This window comes from Nycticebus coucang, chromosome 7 (genome assembly GCF_027406575.1).
Source record: "Nycticebus coucang isolate mNycCou1 chromosome 7, mNycCou1.pri, whole genome shotgun sequence".
Taxonomy (NCBI): domain Eukaryota; kingdom Metazoa; phylum Chordata; class Mammalia; order Primates; family Lorisidae; genus Nycticebus; species Nycticebus coucang.
In genome coordinates, this window is record NC_069786.1 from 52,822,102 (window position 1) to 52,847,665 (window position 25,564).

At 39.3% G+C, this 25,564-nt stretch overlaps 1 protein-coding gene across 3 annotated transcripts in view; it reads left to right on the forward strand.

The window, feature by feature from the left end:
- The first annotated feature begins 1,032 nt into the window (after positions 1-1,032).
- The window catches only part of GALNT5 (polypeptide N-acetylgalactosaminyltransferase 5), a 45,246-nt gene continuing 20,714 nt past the window's right edge, over positions 1,033-25,564 (forward strand). The window contains exons 1-4 of one of the 3 annotated variants that reach the window (XM_053597196.1): positions 1,039-1,476; positions 2,814-2,969; positions 17,672-17,838; positions 19,414-19,533. In XM_053597196.1, the coding sequence (XP_053453171.1) occupies positions 1,334-1,476; positions 2,814-2,969; positions 17,672-17,838; positions 19,414-19,533 (586 nt within the window). In that variant the 5' untranslated portion in view covers positions 1,039-1,333. Of the gene's footprint in view, positions 2,970-17,671; positions 17,839-19,413; positions 19,534-25,564 lie in introns of all 3 variants that reach the window. The other 2 variants (XM_053597195.1, XM_053597197.1) reach the window with 2 other exon arrangements.

A 25,564-nucleotide genomic window follows, 5' to 3' on the forward strand; every position in this document is an offset into this window, starting at 1 on the left:
GTGTTTAAGCATTGTATTCTAAACCAAAGTTTCTCAACTTTAGGGGCACATTAGAGAGACCTGCAAGGCTTATAAAAAATATACCAGATCGACTGTCATCTCTACCTTCTCCCCCTCAATCGGAATTTGGGGGATCTTCCTTCACGGAATTCTAATATAAAACTCTGGTGGGAACCTCTGTTCTACCAGACTACCAGCATCAACCAAAATCTAGTGCAAGTACTGATGCACTCCTCAAAAGGTACTGGTCCATAATGAGATAAGTGCTAAAACTGGGAGTGCGTCTCAACCAATTTGAGTTGCTCTAACAAAATGCCATAGATTGAATGACTTACACACAACAGAAATTTCTCTCTCACAGCTCTGGAGGCTGGGAAGTCCGAGATGAAAGTACCAGCAGAATGGATGTCTGCTGAGGGCCATTTCCTGCTTCATTGGTGGTGTCTTCTCACTGGGTCCTCTCATGGTGGAAAGGCAAGGCCCCACTCAGGGGCCTTCTATAAGGAGTCTAATTCCATGTGTGCAGGCTCCACCCTCGCAGTTTAATCACCTTCAGATGCCCCACCTCCTAATACTATCCATTTGTGATTAGGTTTCAACATATGAATTTTGAGCAGACGCAAACAAAAATTGGGGTAAACCATAACAAAATGTTTAGAAACTTGTATAGCAATATGACAAATTATTAGGTCTACTAAATCTAATAATAATAACAAATAGACTAGCAGAAAACAAAGTAGTTGACTCATAAGGAAATACGTTGCTGTTCCTATAAGGAAGGCCTGTGAATAACTAAACATTCACTTCTGGTAAGAAAGATGTGCCAGGCCCCTTCTCTAAGCTGTTATGTCTTAAAGCTGAAAAATTAGGGCTGAGGATTAATCGTTCAGACAAAGCATTGGGCACACCTGGGTACAACAGGGTTAATGAGCAGGAGTGGGGTAGGTGGGGTTACAAACCAGGAACACATGCTCTCCAAGTCAGATAGCTCTCTGTCTAATTGCCCTTAAAATACACAAGGCTCTCACATAACGCGGAAGGTGAGGGCTGAATGAAGTTTTCTGGGTAATGGCTCGAAATGTTTTCCTTATGAGAAGTGGTGTTGAGTTACAGTGTGCAGACCGAGAACTGGGAGGAGAGAAACAGCAGCCCCAACCCGGCCCCCACCTTTTCTGGGGCTTGTAAGAAGGTGGACATGGGCTGACAGAGACCAGACAAGTGATATGTTGAACTGTCCCGGCTCTGGAATCCACTGCTCCTGGAGCGACCTAGGTCCAGTGTTTACAGGGCTTACCCAGGCCCAGCCAAGCAGGCACAGATTCTCCGCTGTGAAATGCCACGCAGGCAGAGACTGACAAGCGGCAGGAGCAGAGCTCTCCCCTTGGACCGCTGTTTCCTGCTGTGCTCAGGGGAGGGGGTTCCTCTGGCAAGTCTCCTGTTGCTGGTGCTGCTACTTCAGCTCCCTCTCCACTCCAGGTAAGCAGGCTCCACGGGAGGGCAGGCTGCATGGGAAGCCTTTGGACCATGAACAGGATCAGAAAGTTTTTCCGAGGAAGTGGGCGAGTCTTGGCATTCATATTTGTAGCTTCTGTCATTTGGCTGCTCTTTGACATGGCAGCTCTCCACCTCTCATTCAGTGAGATCAACACTCGGGTCCTCAAGGCAGACATGGAGAGGAGGGAGCAGGTAGGATTCAGGCTGCAGCCAGACCAAGTGAAGATGTTTTACAGTAGCATAAAAGAGATGAAGCCTCCCCTGAGAGCACATGGGAAGAGGGAAGAGAACTTGAGGAAGACGGAGGAGAGCGTGCACAAGGTTGAGGATGACTTGGACCAAACCCAGAGGGAAAGGAAAGTGCAGAATGCCCTGGGCAGGGGCAAGGTTGCACCTTTGTGGCATCCTGCATATCTGCAGACTCTCCCAGTGACTCCTACCAAGCAGAAGACAGACAGGAGAGGTAGAAAACCTGAAATCTCCTCTCACCAGGTAATACCAAAGCACTCAACAACTCAGAGGGCTCAGGGAACCCCATTCATACCAACAAGAGGCACTCCATTGGTCAAAATATTGGCACACACAGGACCTGTCAGTATAAAACCAGAGGCACTGAAGACTCACAGGCTCAATAGTAACACATCAAAACAAGTAGTTGTAAAGGACCTGGACGTGACCATTGGTCTTAGTACTAACAGATCAAAGCAGCACTCACAGGAGGTAGCGAATGAGAAGACACACCCTGCCAGCCCACCAGTGCCAAAATCTGGGGAAGACATAGCTCTAAATAAAACTGAGACTCAGAGCAAAGAAAGAAATGCAAATAAACACAAAGCCAATAAGGGTAGTCCTTTTTCCAAGTTCATTGTCAATTCAAATCATTTAAAGAAGCAATCTATTAATGAGACATGGCTGGGAGGCTTGCCAGTGGATGATGGCGCTAAAGTGGCTCATGGGAAGAAATTCAATTTCTCTGAAAGCCATGTTGTGATTATAACCAAGGAGGAAGAGCTAAAGACAGACCCCAAAGAGGACCCCAATTCTAAAACCAAAACTATGTTTCCGAAAGTATTGGGGGAAAGCCAAAGGAAACAAGTTTCCAGGAATAGAAGCGAGTCCTCTTTCTCTTCACTTGTTCTACTGAGAGTAACAGTGTCTCATACCAACCAAGCTTTGGCTGGAGAGCGAGAGCCAGCAAGAACTAATCTAACTGCCAAGGATCAGCCTGCAGAACACAACCGAAGTCACATAAAAGCCCTCTTATCTGAAGACCGGGAAATGCACCATGTGTCGAAAATTGATGTGACTCTTTCTTCAAGGGACCCCAAAGCTCCAGGGCAATTTGGACGTCCTGTTGTTGTCCCCCTGGGAAAGGAGAAGGAGGCAGAAAGAAGATGGAAAGAAGGAAACTTCAACGTCTACCTTAGCGATTTGATTCCAGTGGACAGAGCCATCGAAGACACAAGACCAGCTGGGTAAGATCCAGTTCTCTTATCTATCTTCAATCCCAAGTATTATATTTTGGCTCAAATGTAGAGAGAATTTATTTCTAGATAATTTTGTGTGTTTGGGGGTCACCTAGAAAGTTAAAGCAACTTTAATTATTAGATACCATTCAAATATTCTACCATCTACACAGAGAAAAGTTCTGATATAAGCAACACACTCTGTCCTCTTCCTATACTTATTCTTTTGTGACTTTGGCCCTCATCCCTATTGGCTCATGTTCTGTTTCCTTCCCCCTATTGAAAACCTATTAGAATTATTGGGCAAATACAATTCATAATAAAATATATATGAATGGTAGAACTTAAAGTGTAATTCCATTTTAACAGTGATGATGAAGTGAATTCCCAATTTTGGAACTTCTCATTGTTAGTAAGTTTCTCAAGATTATATTTTGGAAAGAAGGACAGAAATACAGTCTTCTAGGCCTCCCTGGGAGCACTTGTTCACCAGCAGAATTTTGCCTAATCATAATGACAACCATAATAGCAAGAAAAGACATGGCTTTGCTTCCTGAAATTTAATGTTCTCTATAGGTGTACATGGTAGGCATTTCAGGAGTTCAGTTTCATAGGAATAACATTGGAAAAAGTCAATGAGTCAATAACTAGTAAACACCTGCAGGAGGTACAAGAGCATAGTAACAATCACTCATATTTGTAGACTCCCATCATTTACAGAGAATTTACAGCATACACACAGATAAACTTCATGATACACTAGAAAGGAGATGACAGGCATTATGGTTTAAATTAATAAAAAGGACACTCAGAAGTTATGTCACTGTGCCAAGGTAATGCAGCTCTGAATCTTCCCAATGGGCCTTCATGAACTAATTCTTTAAAGAATAATTTTCTATAACTGTATTATCAGAAAGAGCATCAAATCATAGATATTTGATCTGATTCAAACACAATTGAGCTCCTAGCTCTTTTTGATGTACTCGTAAGTGAGGGTACTTTGTAGTTGTATGTTCATTATCCACTAATTGATAAAGAATCTCAAGTGTACCTTGAAACTCAACTTCCTGAGCTGAGCAATGTTTGCCTGGAAGTTGGAATTAAGGAAAGTCAAGGCTGAAAGTACATGTGTTATGTAAACAGTGGCCTTGTTTGTCTTCTGTTGTGATGCAGGTGGTCAGTGTTACAAGGAGGATGAACTTTTTCTCATATTAGTAAAAGGAGACTCTTGATTATGATGGTTGCTACAGAGAGGCTGTTTTCAATCTCTTAGCCATTGGCAAATGGCTATCAGGCATGAACTAATTCCCTGCTTAGACCAAGCACTGTGTCATTCTATTCCTCATCCTGGTGATATATCCTTGAGAAGAATGCAAAAATACTTAAAGATGAGGAAACAGAGGCCCTGGGAAGTTAATTCTCTATGATCATTGAGCCAGGGATTGTAGAAAAATGATTACAATCCATGCTCAAAATTATGTTGTACTATCACCAATCTCTTGCCAGTTACCCCCCCCCCCAAATAAAGGAATCTTAAAAATTATATTGGACCAGCTCTAACCTGAACTTCTGTATCTCAAAGAATCATCTGTGCTAGCTTTGAACACAGAATCCAAGGGAATGAAATAGTTATTACAGCAGCCTCATTTTAACATGCCTTAGTGACCCAGCAGACTGAGGAATCTGGGAAGGAATCAGACTCTGCACGGAAGCACAAGTTCTAGTTCCAAACCATTGAAAGGGCAAATGTAGGGAGTCCACATGCAAGTAATAATGACATTGTCATCTATGTGATTTATTAAAGGCTCAGTGGCTCCCAGCACTTGTTAGTTTTTATAATTTGGTCTATGGAAGTTAAGGGCTGCAGCCCAGGAAAGTTACAGTCAGGCTCTGTCTTCCAAAGGAGGCTGTCCCAACTGCAGGAGAAACTCAATGTGCATGAGGGGATGAGTCAGCGAGCTTGTGGCCAGGCCCCCTCCCTCTTATCACACAACCCACCTTAGCTAAATAAAGGCGCACTCTCAGCTAACTGCCTGGCTGATGCCCTGTCTACCAACAGGATGGAGGAGACAGTCCCCCCACCAGGAAGCCTGTACAGGGGCCTTCCAAAGTGTTTGCAGATTTACAGCCCTTTGGTGCTGCTCTTCCTAGAAAGTGAATAAGTCACCTTTTTTCTTTTACCTGAACATTCTAACTATAAATATTTGCAAATTATGTGTTCATATGGATAAAGGTTAGAAGAAAATACAAATAAAAAACAATTGATTCAGAGAGTTGTCCTGATTTGAAGTGAAGTTTATTTCTTTTTTTACTTTTGATTTTATTTGCAGCCTTGCTCAAAAAGTATTGGAGATGGCTCACAAGAATACATTATATACTTGCTTAAGATAATGAATTTTAAAAGTCAACATAAGGGGAAATTTGTGTGTGTGAGAGAGAGAACGCGTACTATAAGAATGCAAGAGAATTGTCAAGATTAGCTAGAGTAGCAGCCCATTGCACCCTTCAAGTATCTTCTTACCGCCTTTTTCATTTCCCAAATATCCATCATTATAATTGAATTAACACAGCAACAGGCATCATAACTGCTCATTAAATATAGATTGACCAAAAAATGGATAAAAATCACAGACTTGCCAGATTTGTTTTAATTCAATTTCCTCCTGTAAAGATAACTAGTTAGTAGTTAATATTTTCTTAAAGTTGAATTAACTGGTGTGCTAGGGTGATGTTAGCATAAAAAGCAGAAAAGACAGGCAGGATTCCCAGGCTCCCAACTTTTCCTACTCTAGTTCTAAAATCAGACTCCCTTTTCCAAACCTGGTATCCCTTCCCACCCTCCTGAGTGCCCAGGATATGTAATCAAATGTCATTTGCCCTTTCTATCACCAGCGTTAGACTGTGCTTGGCAGAGCTGCCCATGTTTTTCCTTCTTGAGTTACAGCAATGGCCCTCTGCACATGGTATATTCTCCACACTGGGCCCTCAGCATGAGGAAAGGTAGACTCACTCTTCTCTACACATTTTGGTCATTATCATCCATTGGTGTTTTGTTAACTGGTTCCTTCACTGTCTCCCTCCATTGTCATCTTCCATGGCCCTCACCATTTCCTCCCATACATTCCAATCCAGTTTCTCAAAATCCAACTCTAGCCTACCTTCACCTGGGCCACGACATGGCTGTGACCTCTAAATTCCAATGACCCTTGATGTGTGCAGCACTCCTTGTTACTGAAACATTCTCTGTTGTATGTTCATCTCTACTGGAGCTGTGTTCTCTTTTGCCTCCTTAGCGAAATTATAAGCTTCTGAAAGAAGCTCTGTCTTTAGCTCAATTTTGTACTTCTCAGAAGTGATGGCAGTGGTGTGCCCTCACATGTTACAGGTTTGCCTCATTACGATTCAAAAGCCATGTTTCCCTGATAATTTTTGAAAACTGACACTACTTTGAAAAATAACAGGTAGCAATTCAATGAGACTTGCAGTAAGTCTTCTTACAAATGAAGCATGAGTCTCCTAATGTTTCATTGTGAATATATTAGAATCAGCTTAAGGTGAATACATCCTGTTTAACACTATAATCTATTCATTTGTGTTGATTCTTTAGTTCATAGTTTTGTAGTTTGGGTTTTACATGTTAACATTTGCACTTTTAAAGGAGGAAAATGTCTTTGTTTATGAGAATGTTCCATATAAGTTAAACAACTTCATTTTTGCCTATGATGTTGGCCTAGAAAATATGCTTAAAGTAAAAAGCTTTGTTGATAGTCTTTTTAAAGTTTCATACTTAATTTTTTAATAAAAAGCTAATTCTTGCCCAGCATGCTCTTAATTATTAAGGTTTATTTCCATCATCCATAATCAACACAGGCACATGCGCACGAGCACGCACACACATGCCCCCTACACACACACAACACACCACGTGGCCCTGAAAATGCAGGGCAAGTCTACTTGGAGAAGTCTATCTTTTGGCCTGCAGCTATAGTTAACAAGGAACTCCAAAAATGAACTTATTTTAAGAGTGCACTTCCTGAATCTGAATTTAGAGAAAAATGACTCAAAGGAATTTTTGCTGCCAGCATTGAGCTTTTAAAGTAGAATATGAATTCTGGCATGCTCATCTACCACTGCTGTGTTGTCATAATGTACTCGACTACTTAACTTAATGCTTTGCTTTTCCTCCAGAACACTGGCAAGCCCCTCACGAAAGCAATTAAAATGGGTCTTTATTCTTTTAACCCAGAGCTGAGACTGTCAGCCAATAATCTGATTCCTTCCTACACAGCTAAAGAGAGGTTTTTCTTGGCACATACGAAAAACCAAAAGATATCACAGTGCCTTTGCCACAAACAATTCTAAATTATTGAGAGGAAAAGAAAACGTTCTCAGACCTTAATTTTGATCGGTGTAGGGTCAAAAAACAGAACTAATGGGTGAGCAGAGGAGGAAAAGGAGGAGGAGAAGGAGAAGCTAGAAGACAGAAAATAAACTCACCGGGTTTCCTCCCGGACTTCAGACGCGGGCAACTTTATCAGGCTGGGGAAAAAGAGCAACTTTAAAGTTAAATGAAATTCAAATGTCTTATTTTTACATGAGATGAATATTTTAATGGATGAAATAGGAGGGCTTTTGTGACTAATAATGATTGGAAACTATTATCAAAAATTAACTGGAGATGCTATGCGATCTCCCTGAGCAATTAACAGAACAGGATCAGGAAAAGAAAAATCTCACATGATGGATTTCAAAGGGTTATTTCTGAAAGCAATGCAGTGGTGCATTTTTTTTTTTTTTTTTATTCCTTTCTGAGGCAGGTTCTCTGTCAGCCAGGCTGGAGTGCACTGGCTTGGTGGTAGCTCACAGTAGCCTCACACTCCCAGGTTCAAGTGATTCTCCTGGCTCAGCCTCCTTAGTAGTTGAGAGCCCACGCCATCATGCCTAGCTCATTTTTAACTTTTTTGTAGAGACAAGATCTTTGGGTTTCACTATGTTGCCCAGGCTGGTCCCCAATGCCTGAGCTCAAGAAATCCTCCCACCACAGTCTCCCAAAGTGCTAGGATTGCCAGCCAGTGATGCCTTTTGAATAGTTGTGTGTTCATTCACCTGCATATGTGCATGTTTTTGTGAGTTTGTGTGTTTGCGTATTAGGGCACAGTGCTATATTTCTCATGGCAGATCATGTAAAAGAGAAGGAAATAAAGGGAAAATTTTGTTTAAAAGGTAGAGGCTAAACCATAACATAGAAAAGATTAAATATGGTGAAGAAATACTTACTGAGCCTTTGGATACTTTTATTTATCACACTCTCCTCATAACTAGGGGAATAACAAACACAAAGATGATCAGAGGAGAAGAAAGGAAAACATAGTTATGCCCCTAATTCAAAGAAAACAGTTAAACAGTACCTAATTAATATAAAACTGAGAAGTGGTAAAGCAAATCAGCGACTTTTCCTCCTAAGTACCATCAAAGACCTAGGAATTCTCCTGGGAGCTAGTAATTAGTCGATGTAGGAATTCGAAGCTATTTACACTGCTTTTTCACACATCTAACTAATCCAGCCTAGTCAGCAGCCTCATCATATCCAATTTTTTTACCCTGGGTCCTCTTGTCCAAGAAAGTAACTTCCTGTTGGCCTTTCCTTGTTGATCCATTCCAGACAGAGCCTTTCAAGAGGGAAACAACTTTGATTGCTCAAGAATCAGAAAAATCCAGAGAAAATGAAAACGTTTAGAAGCCCTGTTTTGTTGTTTGCTTTTAAAATGAAAGTGGTTTTTTGGTTGTAGAATCCCCCTGGGAAAACATCTATATTCTTTCAAAATCAAGTCCCTTCTCAATGGGCCCTGCTTCTAAAATGTGTGTATCTGGGACATGTGGGAAGTGGACACACCGTATGACTCACCTTCTCTTTGGACCCCCAGAACAATTCCTCAAGGTAGCTGCTACCATCATGCCAGGGTTACCCATTACAAAACTGAGATATACAGGAGGGCCTGTGGTTTCAAATTGTGGCAGCTGATTCTGAGTGTCACAGCTCCTTTCCTCGCCCGAGGTATTTGCTCACAGCCCGCTGGGAGCCAGCACACTATGCCAGGCAATGGGGACTTTTCACCCTCATTTCGTTTCAGCCAGCGATGTGTGAGTCTGTGTGTTTGTATGTATGCTTCGCGTGTCCGCATGGGTATTTTTAATCTAACCGATCCTCACAGCTTCATTGTGAGAAATACTATTTAGAATCTCTCATTTTACAGATGAGCAAAGTCAGGCTGGAGAAGAACAAATGACATCTCTGCCATCCTGCCAAGCTAATCACAGATTCGAGATTCCAAACCAAACCAGATTTTCTAACTTTTAATTCTAGTGGTCTTCACATGAGCTACAGCTCCTCCTTCATTTGTTTTGTTATAATCACATGACTGGGGCAGAAATTAGAAGCCCTTTCTCCCTTATACACAGGTGAGAGTTGTGTGAGGGGAATTAGTTTTGCATGACATATACCTAGTCAGAGAAAAATAATTGGTAGGAAATCATTTCCTATTCAACATGAAGTAAAAGTGAATCTTTAAAACTGTACCGTGAACGGAGTGAACGTCCACAGTCAACAGTCTCTGAGCTGTTGCTAAGCAGGATAGCATGGCCTTTGAGGCATGCAGAGCAAATGTTATGCAGAAGCACAGGAGCCTCCTGGAGGAAGGAAGGGAAAGCCTAGCCCAGCCCAGGAGGCTGCAGAAATGGTTGAGCCATGACCTGAAAGGGGAGAGAGTTAGAGTAGAAAGAGCCATTGAGAAATGAGTTTGGGGACAGTGATGAAGATGTAAATGAGGCCACAGAGTAAGTAGAGTCCAGATCACTTAGGGCTGTGTTAAGTTCCTTCTAAGGGTCAATGGGAAACTATGAAAGGGTTTAAAGCCAAAGAAAGAACAATTTAATTTGCTTTTTCTCAGGCGTCTCTTGACCCAGGGGAAAGCATTTAAGTGAAACGCATCCTAAGTTGCAGAGAAAAGTGCAGAGTGGTGATACTAGATGAAGATTCACAAGTGAGCTAACCTAGTCCCATATGTCCCAGAGAAGGTCCCGGGAAGTCGGTGCCTAGCCCAAGGTCATATGTGGGAGGAGAGACAGAGCTACCCGCCTGGTGCCATCACCCCCCACCAGCATTCTTCCTGCTACAGCACACAACCTCCTGTTCTTCTCCCTGCCATCCCATTTCACTGTGACAGCTGCCTGCTCAAAAATAGACTATTGTTGAAGTGGCGGATGTTGATACTGGTGGTTTATATTTCTGAGCCCGAGTCCTGTGGCTTTGATGGCTGTAGCCACCTCAGCAACCACAGCTTTAGTTGGTCAAGGCCTTAGGAGAAGAGGGGATGAGTGTGACTTAAATGTGCTAAATAAAGCAGCCAGGTGATTCAGACCAAATGTCAAGGACAGCGTACCCCAGAAAGAACAAAACACAAAAGTAAAATTTTTGTATCACCTCACCCTCTTATCAGTGAGAGGGAAACAAGCTCCAATCATTCTAAGGTCTCAAAGAAAAGAAAGTACTGTAACTCCAGCCAGAGCTCCTCAGCTCCAGGCTCCATTCTCTTCCCAGCGCTCCTGAAGATACCAGAACCTGGGGAGGGAAGGCCCCCAAAAGGCTCATATCAAGACAGTCATTGAATTGCAAATAGAAGTTGAGAAAATATTCTCCTTGACCTTCTGTTCAAACCTGTGAAGACTGAGACTTGACCCACATAGAACATTTTGACTGTCTTGGAAGAAAATGAAAAATTCATAGAAAGGAGAGAATGTTATCATTCCCTCTATCTTCTGATTCAAAACCTCCTTTATTTGATAGGCTACATTCAAATCAGGTTAGTAGCTAAGCATTCAGCACACCGAAACCAGGAGGGTAGGACACATGACTTTCTGAGTCTCCTGATAAATGATTGAGCACTTGATAGATTCAGATTAAAGGACTGCCTCAGAAAAGGGCAGCGTGCCCAGTCAAAATGTGTGTATTTGCATTAGGTGCTCAGAAGGGTTTTTCACCATGACACATACAAAGTACTTTCATATCCATGATCTCATCAAATCTTCACAGGCATTCTGTGATGAAGCATTGTAATCTCCATCCAAAAAGTAAAGAGACTGAGGTGCTGGAATGGTAATTGACTGGCCTTGATGGTCTGCAGCCAAAAAATATTAGAAACAACTGGTGACAGTAACCTAAGGGAGGCTTCTCCCAAACAAAATAGATTGGGTTAATTTTTAAATCTAGCATGGAGCATATAGTCTCCAAATACCTAATAGGTATAATAAATAGACATGTAAAAAATATGATTTTTAGGCCTCAAAAAGGTTTAAAAACCCAGAACTATCTTACATTTAAATTAGACTTCAACTGCACTCCTCTTCCCATAATATAGCAGAAATCAAAGTTTTCAAAAAAAAAAAAAAAACGGAAGAAAAGGAATTCTTTTCACTTGCTTCAGTGTAGGATAATTTGAAGCTATCCACATGAAGACGGGTGTAAGAGTTACTAATGCTGAAAGCCTAGAGTGAACAAAACAAGCATACTGGTTTTGTTAGATGCCTGGAAAGATAATCTAATCTGTTTAGAGACGCAGGAGAGCAGGCCCCTACAAATTTTCAAGCAGCCCAACTTCTCAGTCACCCGATTCAAGGCAGCACTCTCAGAAACTTTGTATTGGAAACCTCTCGCATCTCTTTCTGTGCCTCTCATCTCTCCCCTTTAAATATTACCTTTCAGATACCAATGTGGTCTGTACACATCTTCCATGTGGTCTTCCTCAGTGTTATTCCTTAAATACATCTAAAATATATGTTTATCAACTATTTGCAAAGATATTACTATTTTTCTGGGCATCTAGTGGAATGCATCATGATCTGCTCACATGGGTTTCTAATGGTGAAATTAAAGCACCATGACACATTGGGGAACACAGAAGTGGCTTCCCAAAATCTCTGAGCTTTTCCTACCTTCAATTTCAAAAAGGCTAACTTTTCAAAACTTCCTTCCAAAGTAGGGCAAAAACCTTGGATTTAAAATATAGGAAAAGTCATCTGTCAGAGCCTGCCTGGAACTTTTCCCAACGCATTTCCATTTCTCACTGGACGCTTTGAAAGCCAACTAAATTTTAACCACAAAGCAACTCTCAGGATTTCACAGCTAAGCTAGTTGGTGTCCCTTGCCATTTAGAATTGCTTCATTTTTTCAGCGTCAAATATTATAAAGAATATTTGTGAAATGTGCTTCACATTTTTTGAAATTATTTTTTGTTTTTATTGTTAAATCATAGCTGTGTACATTAGTGCAATCAAGGGGTACAATGTGCTGGTTTCACATACAATCTGAAATATTCTCATCAAACTGTAGCCTTCATGGCATTTTCTTAGTTATTGTATTGAATTAGAAATGAGGAAGTCAGAGGAAGCCACTTTCTTCTGTACCCTCCCTTCCACTCAGGCTACTAAACTTCTCTTAGCTTTACTTTTTCCAGCCCAGAGTCCAGGATGTAACATTTAACCACTTTATACCAGTGACCTCTAAATCTTCTGCCGTTTTTCTTTCTACCTCATTTACTCTGATGACCCCTAGTTTTGTAGGGGTTTGTTAATACAAAACCCAACAATTTACTTTATCTCTTCCTTCATTCAAACTGCCGGGTCCTGGTAACACAAATCATACACTTATATTTTGACAAAATGTTGACATATCCAACTTTAGAAAAGTGCTCAAAACCCCTCAAAAACCCCTTTATGTATAATTGATAACACTCTTAACACTCTTTCCCTTTACCCATACCGCCTGTCAAAAAGAGTCTCTATTATCCTCAAGCCCCTACCTTGCTATATTGCCACCTTGCTTATATTGGAGATACAATTTTTCCTCCAATATAAGATACAATTTTTTTCAACTTCTCGTCCAATGTGCATAAACTTATAAGCTTATATATGTTATCATTTTTCAACTTCTCATCCCATATGCATAAACTTGTATATGTTACTGTTTTCTTCCTATCTCAAATGGAACTATCTCTTTTACTAAGCTCTAAATTTAAGCTCCATTCCATCTCTATTCATTCAATACATATTAGTCAAATATTTATTATGTGTAACTGTGCTAGAAATTTGTGGCATTGTAGTCAGCCAGGGAGGCTTGTAATGCCTTGTGTAAATTCTGGATGCAGAAGATAAGGGAATAAAACTAATAAATAATGCTATGACAAAAACATAGATGAGTGCAATAAAGAATAACAGAATAGAATTTCTCCTAAATTTTGAAAAGGTAATCAGAAAAGGAACTGAAAGAAAACCAAGGTGGCCAGGGGTAGGGGTCATGGGGGCCATAGTGGAATGATAGGTGGAACGTTGGGCAGGGGTCCCTTAGGTTCTAGAAAAGAATTTGTACATTTTTTTAATTTTGCTCCATAGGAATTGACTGAAGTATTTTAAAGAGGAAGGTGATGTGGATGTGGCAAAGAGTCCTGTTAGGAGGCTTCATTAATGATCCCACAGAGAGAGAGTATAAGCTAAAGAACTAGGGGCGGCAACTGTGGACATGTAAAGAAGTTGAGCTGAGACATATTTGGGTACTACGATGAACAGAAGTTGACAAATTGGTTTTATTTACAGGCAGAAATAGGGTAAAATCTAAAATGGTATCTATATTCCTGCAGCAAAATGGGTGGTGATGCCATTAAGAGGGGCAATGAACAGCAACTGGCTGGGTTGAGTGGGGTGAAATCCACCTATGTGTGAGGTGCCTGCAAGACATGCAGGGCTGATGGCAAGTAGCTGGGGAGGGCAGTGTCAGTCAAATTCAGAGGAGCAATATGACCTGGGCATAAATTTGGAAGATGTTATCACACAAGCTGTGGGCATCAATGAGCTCATATAGTGACAGAATACACAGAAGCAAACAAAGCCCAGGACCCAGCTCTATGACTCTTCTGCTTTGAGATTAAGAGGAGAAGGAAAGAGAAGAGGAGGAAATGAAAGGAAGAAAGCAAGTGAATGATGGGTAAAACCAGGAAAATGTAGTGTCTCATGCAGCAAAAAATTTAAAAGTGGAGAGTGACTGAAGGAAGCTGAACTCGTCATGCACTATAAAGTAGATTAACAGAAGGAGACCTTGTTTGTTGATAATCCTATCAACCTCTCTTTTTTTTTTTTCAACCCTAACCCCTATCTGTACCTTTCCTGAAGTCCACAAATATGTCTGTCCCTTTCTACTCAGGAGAAGGAGAGGAAACAGGGATAACAAATTTCCCCCATATCCAACAACTCTCATTTCTCTTTCTTTTCTAAGTTTTCTCCCCAAATAGTCTACAAAATACTCTCCTCTCCCTCCACTACCTTTTTCTCCTTAATTCATTGTACTCAAGCCCCACTTAATCTCTCCTTGGAAAACTTCAGTCTCATCACTCTTGTCTTTGATGTTTACCACCACAGATTCTGAGAATTGGAATCTGATTTTAGAGGGCTTTTTATTGGCCTTTAATTTTTGGAATTGTTGGCAATTATGCAACCAAAGAAAACAATTTTTTTTAATGCTAGGAAATTCCTTAACTCATATATTTTCTTTTCTTTTTCTAATTATCATTCTTTTCTGACACTGAATTTCAATATTATAGTTCATAATTTGGTATCACCAATGGACACTTTCATGGCTTTCAATGTATAAATTGAAGACATTAGAGTGAGACAGCCACAAGTCAAGGAAGCTGAAGAACAGAATCTCTCCTGGAGCCTCTGGAGGGAGGATGGCCCCATTAGCCTCTTGATTTTAGAATTTAGGTCTCCAGAAATGTGAGACAATATGTTTCTGAGCCAGCAAGTTTGTGGTAATTTGTTACCACTGGAAACTACCACAGATTTTGGTATCAGGAAGCAAAGTTGCTGCTGAAACAAATACTTAAAAATATGGAAGTATTATCCAAGGAATATCCAAGGAATTAGATAATGGGTAGAGCGGGAAGAATTTTGAGAAGCACCATAGAAAAGGCCTGGATAGTCTTAAAGAGACTATTGGTAAAAATATGGCTGATAAAGATACAGCTGGTGAGGGCTCAGAAAGAAATGGGGTGCCCAGTAGAGGAAGCTCCTATCATATTTGAGAATATAGGTGCTGCTCAAACAGAATGTTGGTAAAAATATGAGCGTTATAAGTGCTTCCTGTGAGGGCTCAGAGGACATATGGAACACATTATCGTTGGGAATCCGTGGAAAGGTGTTCCATTGTATACAGTGGCAGCAAACTCGGCTAAATTGTGTTGTATGGTCATGTGAATATTAGTAGGACTTGGATATTTAGCTGAGGAAAATACCAAGCAAGGTGTTGAAGGTGTGGCCTGGCATCTTCTTTCTGTTCGTAGCAAATGTGAGAGGAGGAGATAAATTGAGAAAGGACTATGAAGCAGAATTTCAATAATTTGTTATAGCAGCCACAGGAAACTAATAAAGCCAGTAAGTGAAGTCAGCAATATCTCCTTTGATTCTGAAATGCCAGTGCCTGGATCCTTTGTGCAGAAGAAGATTAGATAGTCTGCCGTTGTATGTTAACATTAAATTTCCAATGACTGCATAAAGACTCCCAACTGAAGTGTGTTGATTTTGTCTTGCTTGAAAATTTAGGACTTGTTCCCATCATCCCTCACTTTTTTTTTTTTTTTTAATGATTAGCCACAAACAATAGCAATAAATCCACTTTGTCTTAAAGCTGAAGTTCCCAAACAGGCCTACCAATGACTTGTGAGTCATTCTTTTGTGTGTTGGGTTTGTTTCTTTTGTTTTGTTAGTTTATTTGATTTCAACACAAGTTCTCAGGCCCTATGTAAACATTCTGAATTGATTTTCTGGGGCTGAGGATTAGATGTGTATGTTTTTCTAAGGCTTTATCAATTATTATGATAATTGGAGAACCATTGAAATTACAGAACATAGCTTGGATTTGCCTACCATTCTTAAGTACCTGCTATGTGTCAGATATATCCTAGGTGAGTTTTATATAATGTTTGTATTTAATCTTAAAACAAGTAAATTTTTAATCTCTGCTTTGTAGTTGTCAAATCGAGGTTCATAGAAGTTATAAAACTTTTACAAGCTGGTAATTAGAGTAACTGATATTCAGCACATAGTCACCTGATTCCAAAACCCATACTCTTAGTGCAGAAAAACCAGAGTGCAATGAAAATTGTCACCTTCCCATAGACACTTTTTTTCTAGGTGAAAAATGTTGCATAAGTCATTTAACTTCTTAAGCTTCGGTTTGCTCTTCTTAAAGAAGTGTATGATAATATGTATCTCAAGCAGTTGTTATGAAGATTGACTAAAGATTATGTACTTTGGCAACTATGAATAAAGTGCCATGCCATCATGGTTTGTTTTATTATGATTTTTACTCTTATCTATTTCTTATTTACAGAATAAGTAGTGTCGCTATGTTATGTGGCAGAAGTGCCAGCTCTCACAACATGCTATATCTATTGCCAGCTACTTCTATTCTTGTGGACTTTGGACTTTCCAGATGGTTACTTCTGGAGCCAGGCCAGACCAGAGTTAGATCCCAGTTCTGCCACTTATGAGCAGTAGAATCACGGACTGGTCTCTCCATGATTTTGATTAGTCATCAACAAAAAGGAAAAGAGATGCTAGTGGTTTGATGTTTAAAGTGAAGCAATTCAGAGGGCTTATAGCATACATTTATGATCACTCTTAACGTTAATGATTATATTATTGACAGTGGCTGTATTAGCAGGATGGAAAATATGCTTTGGGATGTTTCACTGGGCACCACTGTGACACAAGCAGAAGGTGGAAGAATGTGCCAGCCGTGAAGTGATGTGATCTGCAGAAGATGGGAAAACCCAGGCCAGCCGTAACCCATCTAAATACTGATCCCCACAATAGCCTGGTTCTTAGTTCTGTGCCAACAAAATGATATCAACTCAGTAGCAGACCCTCAGTAGGAACCCCCAGATACATAAGAAAGCTTAGAATAATTTAATTATTTACGCATACATATTGTCCCATAAGTACATTCACATGCAGAGTGGGAGAAGGAATTTATCTTTGGCACTTGGCATTTGGCCAGCTGGAAGGACAATCATGACTACTTGGTAACATAAAATAAGTCAGAATGCTCTCTTCTGATATATGATCTAATAATGATAACAATAACTATCATTTTACTATTTAGTAAATTCCAGTACCAGGAACCATGCTAGGCTTTTTATGTTCATTATCACAAGGCTATAAAACTCTATTGAATAAGAACCATTGATTACCTCATTTTGTAGATCAGGCCCAGAGAGATTATGGAAGGTGTTGATGGTTAAAATCTGAGAAATATTGGTAATGAGATTCAAAACCGACTCTAACCACCTACAAATCCCATCCACTGCAGCATGAAGCCGCCACTGGAAGTTCTCATATCCTTCATTGCTAGTCCTTTCCAGCAACCATTGTTACTGGTTATTCTTCTGCTCTTTCATTGTGCATATATCCCTCCCCAAGAAAATGTACATTATAAGGTTATAAAATCATTATTGACATATCTATGCCATGACATAAATATAGATGATAAATAGGGAAATGACAGAGGGTGTATGTAGATGTACACAATCACACTCTGTGACTTTTAAAATCATCTGTGGATCTTGTTAGCATGTCTCTTGTGCTGTTCTTATATCCTTGCCCAGGTGTACAGAACAACTAGTTCACAGTAACCTTCCAACAACCAGTGTCATCATGTGTTTTGTGGATGAAGTGTGGTCCACTCTCCTGAGGTCTGTTCACAGTGTCCTCAATCGCTCCCCACCACACCTCATCAAAGAGATTCTGCTGGTGGATGACTGCAGCACCAAAGGTAAGAAAACCACTGGGGCTCTCTCTTAAAAAGCCAAGTTTGATATGAAGCAACAGCAGTTTGGATGACAAAACTGTAGGGTAAGTTGATGAAATTTCACAAATGCTAAGTCATTGTTTCAGGCAGAGCCTGAGAGGCTTAAGTCTAAGCATCTATGGGGTATCATCCAGGGCTCTAGCTGTTTTAGGCTTCCTCTCAGCAGTGGCTGCCCTACCATGTGGGAGTGATTTTGTAACTATAGTTCTTAGGAGATGGGCACTTTGAAGTGTCCCGAGTCCAATTGCACAAATGACTTTTTAGGAAATCTAATAAGTAAATGCTCCACAGTTAATGAGATGCTCTTCATATTGATCATCAGAGTGAGACTCTATAGAAAACAAAGAAATGGAAGTCCTAAGCATATTATGTGCTCAGTTAAGTGTTGAGAAGAGAAATTATCGATGGGACCACAGAGACGTGGTTCCAGCAGAGTTCAAAAGTAGAATCCACCATGGTCCTTATGTTAGTTTTTCTTTATTATAGTGAAGAACCTTATTCTTTGAATTGTCAAATAATTTGCCTATGTACGTGGTCCCATAGATCCCGTGACAATTACATTACCAATTCCCAAAATATAAGTCATTTTAGAAAAGTTTAGTAAACGGCAAAGAGATGACAATGTTAATAGAACAGCTTGGCCTCAGTCTGTGACTGCAACAATGTGGGCAGTTTATTTAGCTCCAGAGTTCCTGCTGTAATAACGCTTAGCTCAAACAGCAATGAGATGCCCTAGGAAAATTGTCAGAAAACCTAAAGAAGTGGCCTTGGAAGTATAAATGAAAATGGTATCCAGTTACTAAGCTGATCAAAGTCCCTGTATAAGGGCCAGGGCCAGATTCTGTGGGACCTCAAGCTTATACAGTTTTTAGGGTCTTCTTAAAGGAAATGAACACAAACATAGAAAGTGAGCTGAGAAAATATTCCTGGAAGCCATACCTGGGATAGATGTCAATAGCTTAATTATATAAACAAATGACCACAAGCCATACAAATATGACCCATAAAACCCCAAAAATGTCTCTCTAGCTGAATCCCTATGGCCTTCCAATAAGACGGGGGAGAGCTGAGGAGGAAATGATGGTGGACTAAGCCACGACCGTGGCACTAGTTTTCTTTTGCAAATTTTACATTCTGTACACATTGCTCAGCCTCTTCTTTAGGCCTTGGAAAGGGACCTTTGCAAGAGGTGGAGTTTGGGAAAGAGTTATGCAGAAGCCTTAATTTCGTTGATTTTGAGGTAGAATTTCCCCAGCCTTGACAAATTCTCAGAAAAGGTAAGTAGTCCTTCACTGTATAACTTTGCAACACTAAAAAAGAAGGGTTTGAGGTTTAAGAAATTAACTTCAAGTATGAAGCCCAGACAAAATTCTTCCAAGAAAATGATATCAGAACATAAAATTATGGCCCAAGAAACAACATCTAGTGATGATAATAATATCATATATTCTGGCATTTGACATTAGGAGGCACTACTTCTAATACTATTCAGACCTAGCTAACTCCAGTGTTTTCTTGTTTATCTTTATTCTGATACAGACTACTTAAAAGATAATTTGGATAAATACATGTCTCAGTTTCCAAAAGTTCGGATTCTTCGTCTCAAAGAGAGACATGGCTTAATAAGAGCCAGGCTGGCAGGGGCACAAAGTGCAACAGGTAAGAAGTTATTTATTGTTTGTGTTGATAGTATTTTTGTCTTAATTTAAAATGTGTTTCAAACATACAGCAAATTTAAAAGAAAAGAACAATGATATCTATATATGTCCATTACTTAATTTCACCAATTATTAACCTTTTGCAATATGTACTTCCTCAAACCCACATACAAACACGTTTATATCTATATGCTTTTTTCATGAACTTTTGAAAAGGAATTTACATACATTTTGACACTGTATCCATAAGTACTTTAGTGGGTATCGCTGAAGAATAGGGACAGTCTCTTAACCAAGCATAACTTTCATTCCTAAATATCACCTATGACATGCTCTTTAAAAATTTTCTCATTATTTCCAAAATGTTTTTTAATTCATTATCTCCTTTCATGCGCTGCATTTGATTGTTTGAACTCCCTACTCTCTCAATCTAGAGTAGCCAACTCCACTGTACTATTGTGTTGGTTAAAAAAAAATAATAATCCAGGCCATTTTTTTGGTACAGTTGACCATGTTCTAAAATTTTCTGTTTCTTCATGCTACCTACAAGATAAATAGTTTGAGGCATGACAGTTACATAAAATTCTTTGTACTACAGCTCTATAAAGATGTAAAACAACTATGTACTCATAATAATTAAGAATCGAAATACAAATAACTCTATTACATAGGTAATAAGGAATGTGAACTTATTGCTGCACATCAAGAAGTACAAAATGTCAGGACATCCCACTGTTGGTGATACCTTTGAGAATTTGGCTAAGTTGTTGAGAGCTTGATCCTTCCTTTGGAAATAAGAAGTAATTTGGGATAATACTTTGTTCTGTGAGAATATTCCATTTCCTCACATTTTAGCCAATGGTATAGCATTCATTACTGAACCTTGTATGAATCATTTATTATATTGAGGGCTGCAAAATTGTTTTTCTATCATTTCATCTTCCTTTTTTATTCGAGGTTCAATCATAATGAAGAAATATCTTTCCCTACCTATCCTCCTTCCTTCCCTCTTCCCCTTTTATCTCTAATCCTATGGATTTATATATTTTTTTAAATGGTGAATATTATCACCATTGTTCTTTTTGATGCTCAATTGTCCCAAATTTGACTACTAGGAGACTAGTCAAGCCTGTCCTTTTTTATTTTACCAGACCTCATCAGCATATGAAGATTTCAGAATCCTTTCATTCTTGAGTCCACACCTCTCTTCTCTGACCTATGCCTGTTCTTCCTATAGCACTTATAGCACTTTCTGTCTTCCTAAGGAGTAATATGTCACCTTTTTCTCTCCTTGTTTTAGTGTGTGTGACTCAGTGAATGAATGGGTGATGAATCTGTTCTATCAATGAGTATTATAAAAATGACATCAAACATTTGGGTTCATTATCATATTTTTCTATGGAAGGATGTGTGTTCTGTAATAATAGTTGACTTGCAACATGTATAACAGGTACCATTCCAAATACTTTCTGTGCTGATTGAATCCTCACAATAATTCTATGCAATATGGACAAACACTTCCTCATTATGCAGACGACAATATAGAAGAGAATATGCAGTGAAGTTATGACCAACCCAAGTTCTCCGAACTAGTCAGTGATAAAGTCAGAATTGGTAACAGCTCCCCAGCTCTAGAGTCTGTCCTCTTAGCTACTGTACTTTGCTGCCTCTAGACATTTAGCCATAAGCCCTGGAATTGAATGCCTCCACCAGTTTGGATTCAAGCATGTACAGATGGAGAATAATCTGCTCCCCTGTGTTTTAGTTCTTTGACCCCAAATTGGGAGCTTATCCCATTATCTTCTTATCCCATTTGTTTGCTAACAATTTTTTTCCCTTTATAAAGAAAATTTTTTTTCTTTATAAGCAATAAATACATCACACCCAAATTGGCATTGCAGTAACAATTAAGATCCTTAATAGGAAAGACTGCATTGGAAAAAAAATAAATGGCATTCTACTGTTAATTTCCTGTGGAAATAATTATCTGTGAATGATGCAAACATTGGATAGCTAAGGCATAATTCAAGTTAACTTTTGAGTTGAGATCTGGATAAGGATATTCCTAAGCAAATGGAACAAGAAATTAAAATTTCTTAATGCAAAGTTGAGCTTGGCATATTCACGATAAAGAAATTTGTTATGGCTGATGTATATTCCACCATGGAAAAGAGTGGTAGGAGATACATTTGAGAAGAAAGGCAAAAATCAACTTTTGTAAAGTTTTATGCATTGATTAAGGAATATAGGGGTTATATTAATAATATAATGTGAAATCAATAAAGGACATTAAATACAAGAGTAAAATTGTCTGGTGTACATTTTGATAGCTCACTCTGGGCACTATGTAGAGAGTAGATATTAAGGAGATGGAAAAGGAAGCAGGGAAGCAGTTAAGAGGCCATCATAGTTGTCCAAGCACCAGGGAGGTACTGTTGTAGATACAGAAAATGGTCAGATTCATAATATACTATGGATGCGGAGCCCACAGGACAGACTTGCCTTGCCTTATTTGATGGGCCAATTAAGAGAGAACGCTGGACTCCAATGGAGAAGGACGAAAGAGGTTTCCCAATGTGGAGGAAGGATAAGTTAGTGATCCTGGTCATCCACATTCCAGCTGTAGACTCCTGCATTCTAGCCAAGGGAAAGCCCCTACTCCTTTACATGTCCTGAGACTAACACAGGAAGTTGTCTAGAAATCACAAGAAGGCACTGTTCCAGAGGGAGAGCTCACACTGGGTTCTATGCATCCACAGAGCCCTAAGTAGCTACAGCAAGGTGCCATATTGAGAGCCCAGCCCCCAACATACTACATTCTGCCTGGCAGCCCCTGTATCTCCACAACTCTGAAGAACCATTGCCATTCCCTACCCATAGCCATAGAACTGTGAGCCTTAAAAAAAAAAAAAGGCTCAGCACCTGTAGCTCAAGTGGCTAGGGTGCCAGCCATGTACACCAGAGCCAATGGGTTCAAATCCAGCCTAGGCCTGTCAAACAACAATGACAACTACAACCAAAAACATAGCTGGGCATTGTGGTGGGCACCTGTAGTCCCAGCTACTTGGGAAGCTGAGGCAAGAGAATCACTTAAACCCAAGAGTTGAAGATTGCTGTGAGCTATTATTCCATGGCACTCTACCCTGGGTGACAGCTTGAAACTCTGTCTCAAAAAAATAAAAATAAACTTATTGCCTTTGCAATGAAGCCATTGTGCATTTTCACACAAACTGAAGACAAATTCTCCTACCTGTAGCCACTAACATGAGTGTAAGCTGCCTACAGGAAATTCATCTGTAAAAACACGTATAAACTAAAAGTAAAGAGAAGGAAAAGGATATTCCATGCAAATAGAAACCAAAAATGAGCAGAAGCAGCTGTACTTATAGTAAATACATTTAAGTCAAAAGCAATAAAGAGACCAAGAATGTCATTACATAATGATAAAGAATTCAATTCAGCAAGAAGTTATAACATGCATGCATCCAACACTAAAAGCACCCATATATATGTATATAAAGCAGATATGATTAGGTCTAAAGGGAGAGATAGACTCCTTTATAATAGTTGAGAACTTAAGCACTCTACTCTCAGCATTAGACAGATCTTCTAGACAGAAAATTAACAAGGAAACATTGGATTTAAACTACTACATATACATTAGACCAAATACATTAACAGACATTGAAAGTACGTTTCCTCCAACAGCCATAGAATGCACATTTTACTCATCAGCATATGGAACATTGTCCAGGATAGACCATATGTTAGGACACAAAACAAGTTTCAACAAATTTTTAAAAATTGAAATCATGGCTCAGCGCCTGTAGCTCAGCAGCTAGGGTGCCAGCCACATGTACCAGGGCTGGTGGGTTCCAACCCAGCCTGGGCCTGCCAAACAACAATGACAACTACAACAACAACAAAAAATAGCCAGGCGCTGTTGTGGGCACCTGCAGTCTCAGCTACTTGGGAGGCTGAGGCAAGAGAATTGCTTAAGCCCAGGAGTTTGAGGTTGCTGTGAACTGTGACACCATGGTACTCTACCGAGGGTGACAAAGTGAGACTCTGTCTCAAAAAAAAATTTGAAATCATATTAAATATTTTCTCAGACCACAGTAGAATAAAACTAGAAATCAATAGCAAGAAAAAGTTGAGAAATGGTATAAATATATGGAATTAAATAACATCTTCTTGAATGACCACTAGATCAGGGAAGAAATTAAGGAGAAAAATTAAAAAAAAGAATTGGAACAAATGAAAATCAACACTCAACATACCTAAATCTATGGAATACAGCTAAGGCAGTGCTGACACAGAAGTTTATAGCAATAAACACCTACATCAGATAAACAATCTAATGATGCACTTTAAGGAGCTAGAAAAGCAAGAACAAACCAAACTCAAAATTAGTAGAAGGAAAGAAATAATTAAAATCAGAGCATAAAAATAAAATACGGACTAAACATACACACACAGTATTTGTGTGTCACCATATGATGTCTTCCACCATGTTATGATACACAGTGGACAGATTATGTATAATCTCAGGCTTCTCACCCTCCAAAACCATGAGCCAAAAAAACTTCTCTTTATTACAAATTTAAACGAAATACAAAGGACCAACAAAATGCAAAGGTTTTTGTTTTTTTTAAATAAAACTGATAAACTGGTAGCTGGACAAAGCAACAAAAAAAGAAGATGCGAACTGACAAGTTCAAAAATAAGAAGACACTATAACTGAGACCACAGAAGTATAAAAGAATATCAAAGTCATAAACAAGAATGGAATCATGTCATTTGCATATGGACGAAACTAGATGTCACTATGTTAAGCAAAATAGAGCAGGCAAGAAGACAAATGTCACATATTCTCACTCATGTGGAAGCTAAAAAAAAAAATAGTTGATCTGGTGGTAGGTAATAGAAGCACAGTTACCAGAGGCTTGGAGGGGTAGTGGGAGCATGAGAGGCTTGTTAATGGGTACAAAACATACAATTAGAAGGAGTAAGTTCTGGTGTTCAATAGTAGAGTAAGTAACAACAATGTATTGAATATTTCAAAATAGCTAGAAGAGAGAACGTGAAATACTCTAAACACACAGGAATGATAAATACTCTAGGTGAAGGACAACCCAATACCCTGAGTTGATCTTTAAGCAGTCTATACATATAACCTACAAACACAAATGATGTAACTTAATCACACGTACCCTCAAACTAACCCAAAATTGGGAAAAAAAATCTATATATGTAATAAACATCAAATGTACTCCATAAATATGTACAAATATTTGTATTAATTAAAAAATAATAAAAGACCCTAAGATTAGAATCTGAACAGCTTCCAGAGGAGCAGGTTTGGACTGCAGTTAAGTTCTGACTTTCTCCATATAAATTTGAGAATAAAATTAGACATGTGTGGAGAAATGAATACAGAACCAAAAATATTTTACTTATAAAAATTTCTCTCTGCACCATACACAAAGTGTGCTAGAAATGACCTCAAAATAATCCAAACTGTTAGACATTGGGGAGGGGCTGTCTTCTGAAGGGGTGTTAAAAGCTTGATTAAAAGCAGTTGCAACTGCTTGCTCAAGAGTTTTCAGTTACATTCATAAAATAACTTCTTTGAATTTAGCAAATTCAAACAAATTTGTTTCTCAATCATTCATTAACACCCTTGAGAATATTAGCTCAGCTTTGGTGCAGAAACTTTCAAATCATTTTGACAATGACTCATGCTAAGAAATAAATTTTACATTACAATTCAGTACATGTGTAATCACACAGATAATCACAGTAGACAATTGTGCAAATATTCTGATTTGGACAGGATGAAGAAAAACTTGGACACAATGGGAAGGTATGAGATGCTTTATTCAGCTCACAGTGGCAGAGGGAGCAAGCATGGCAGATCTGTACAAGCAACAAGTCCTCTACATCCTTATACCCATGGACAATAGAGGCAAGGTTCCAGGCAGCAGTTACATAACACAGCATCACTATACGTAGTTATGGCTAAGAGCACA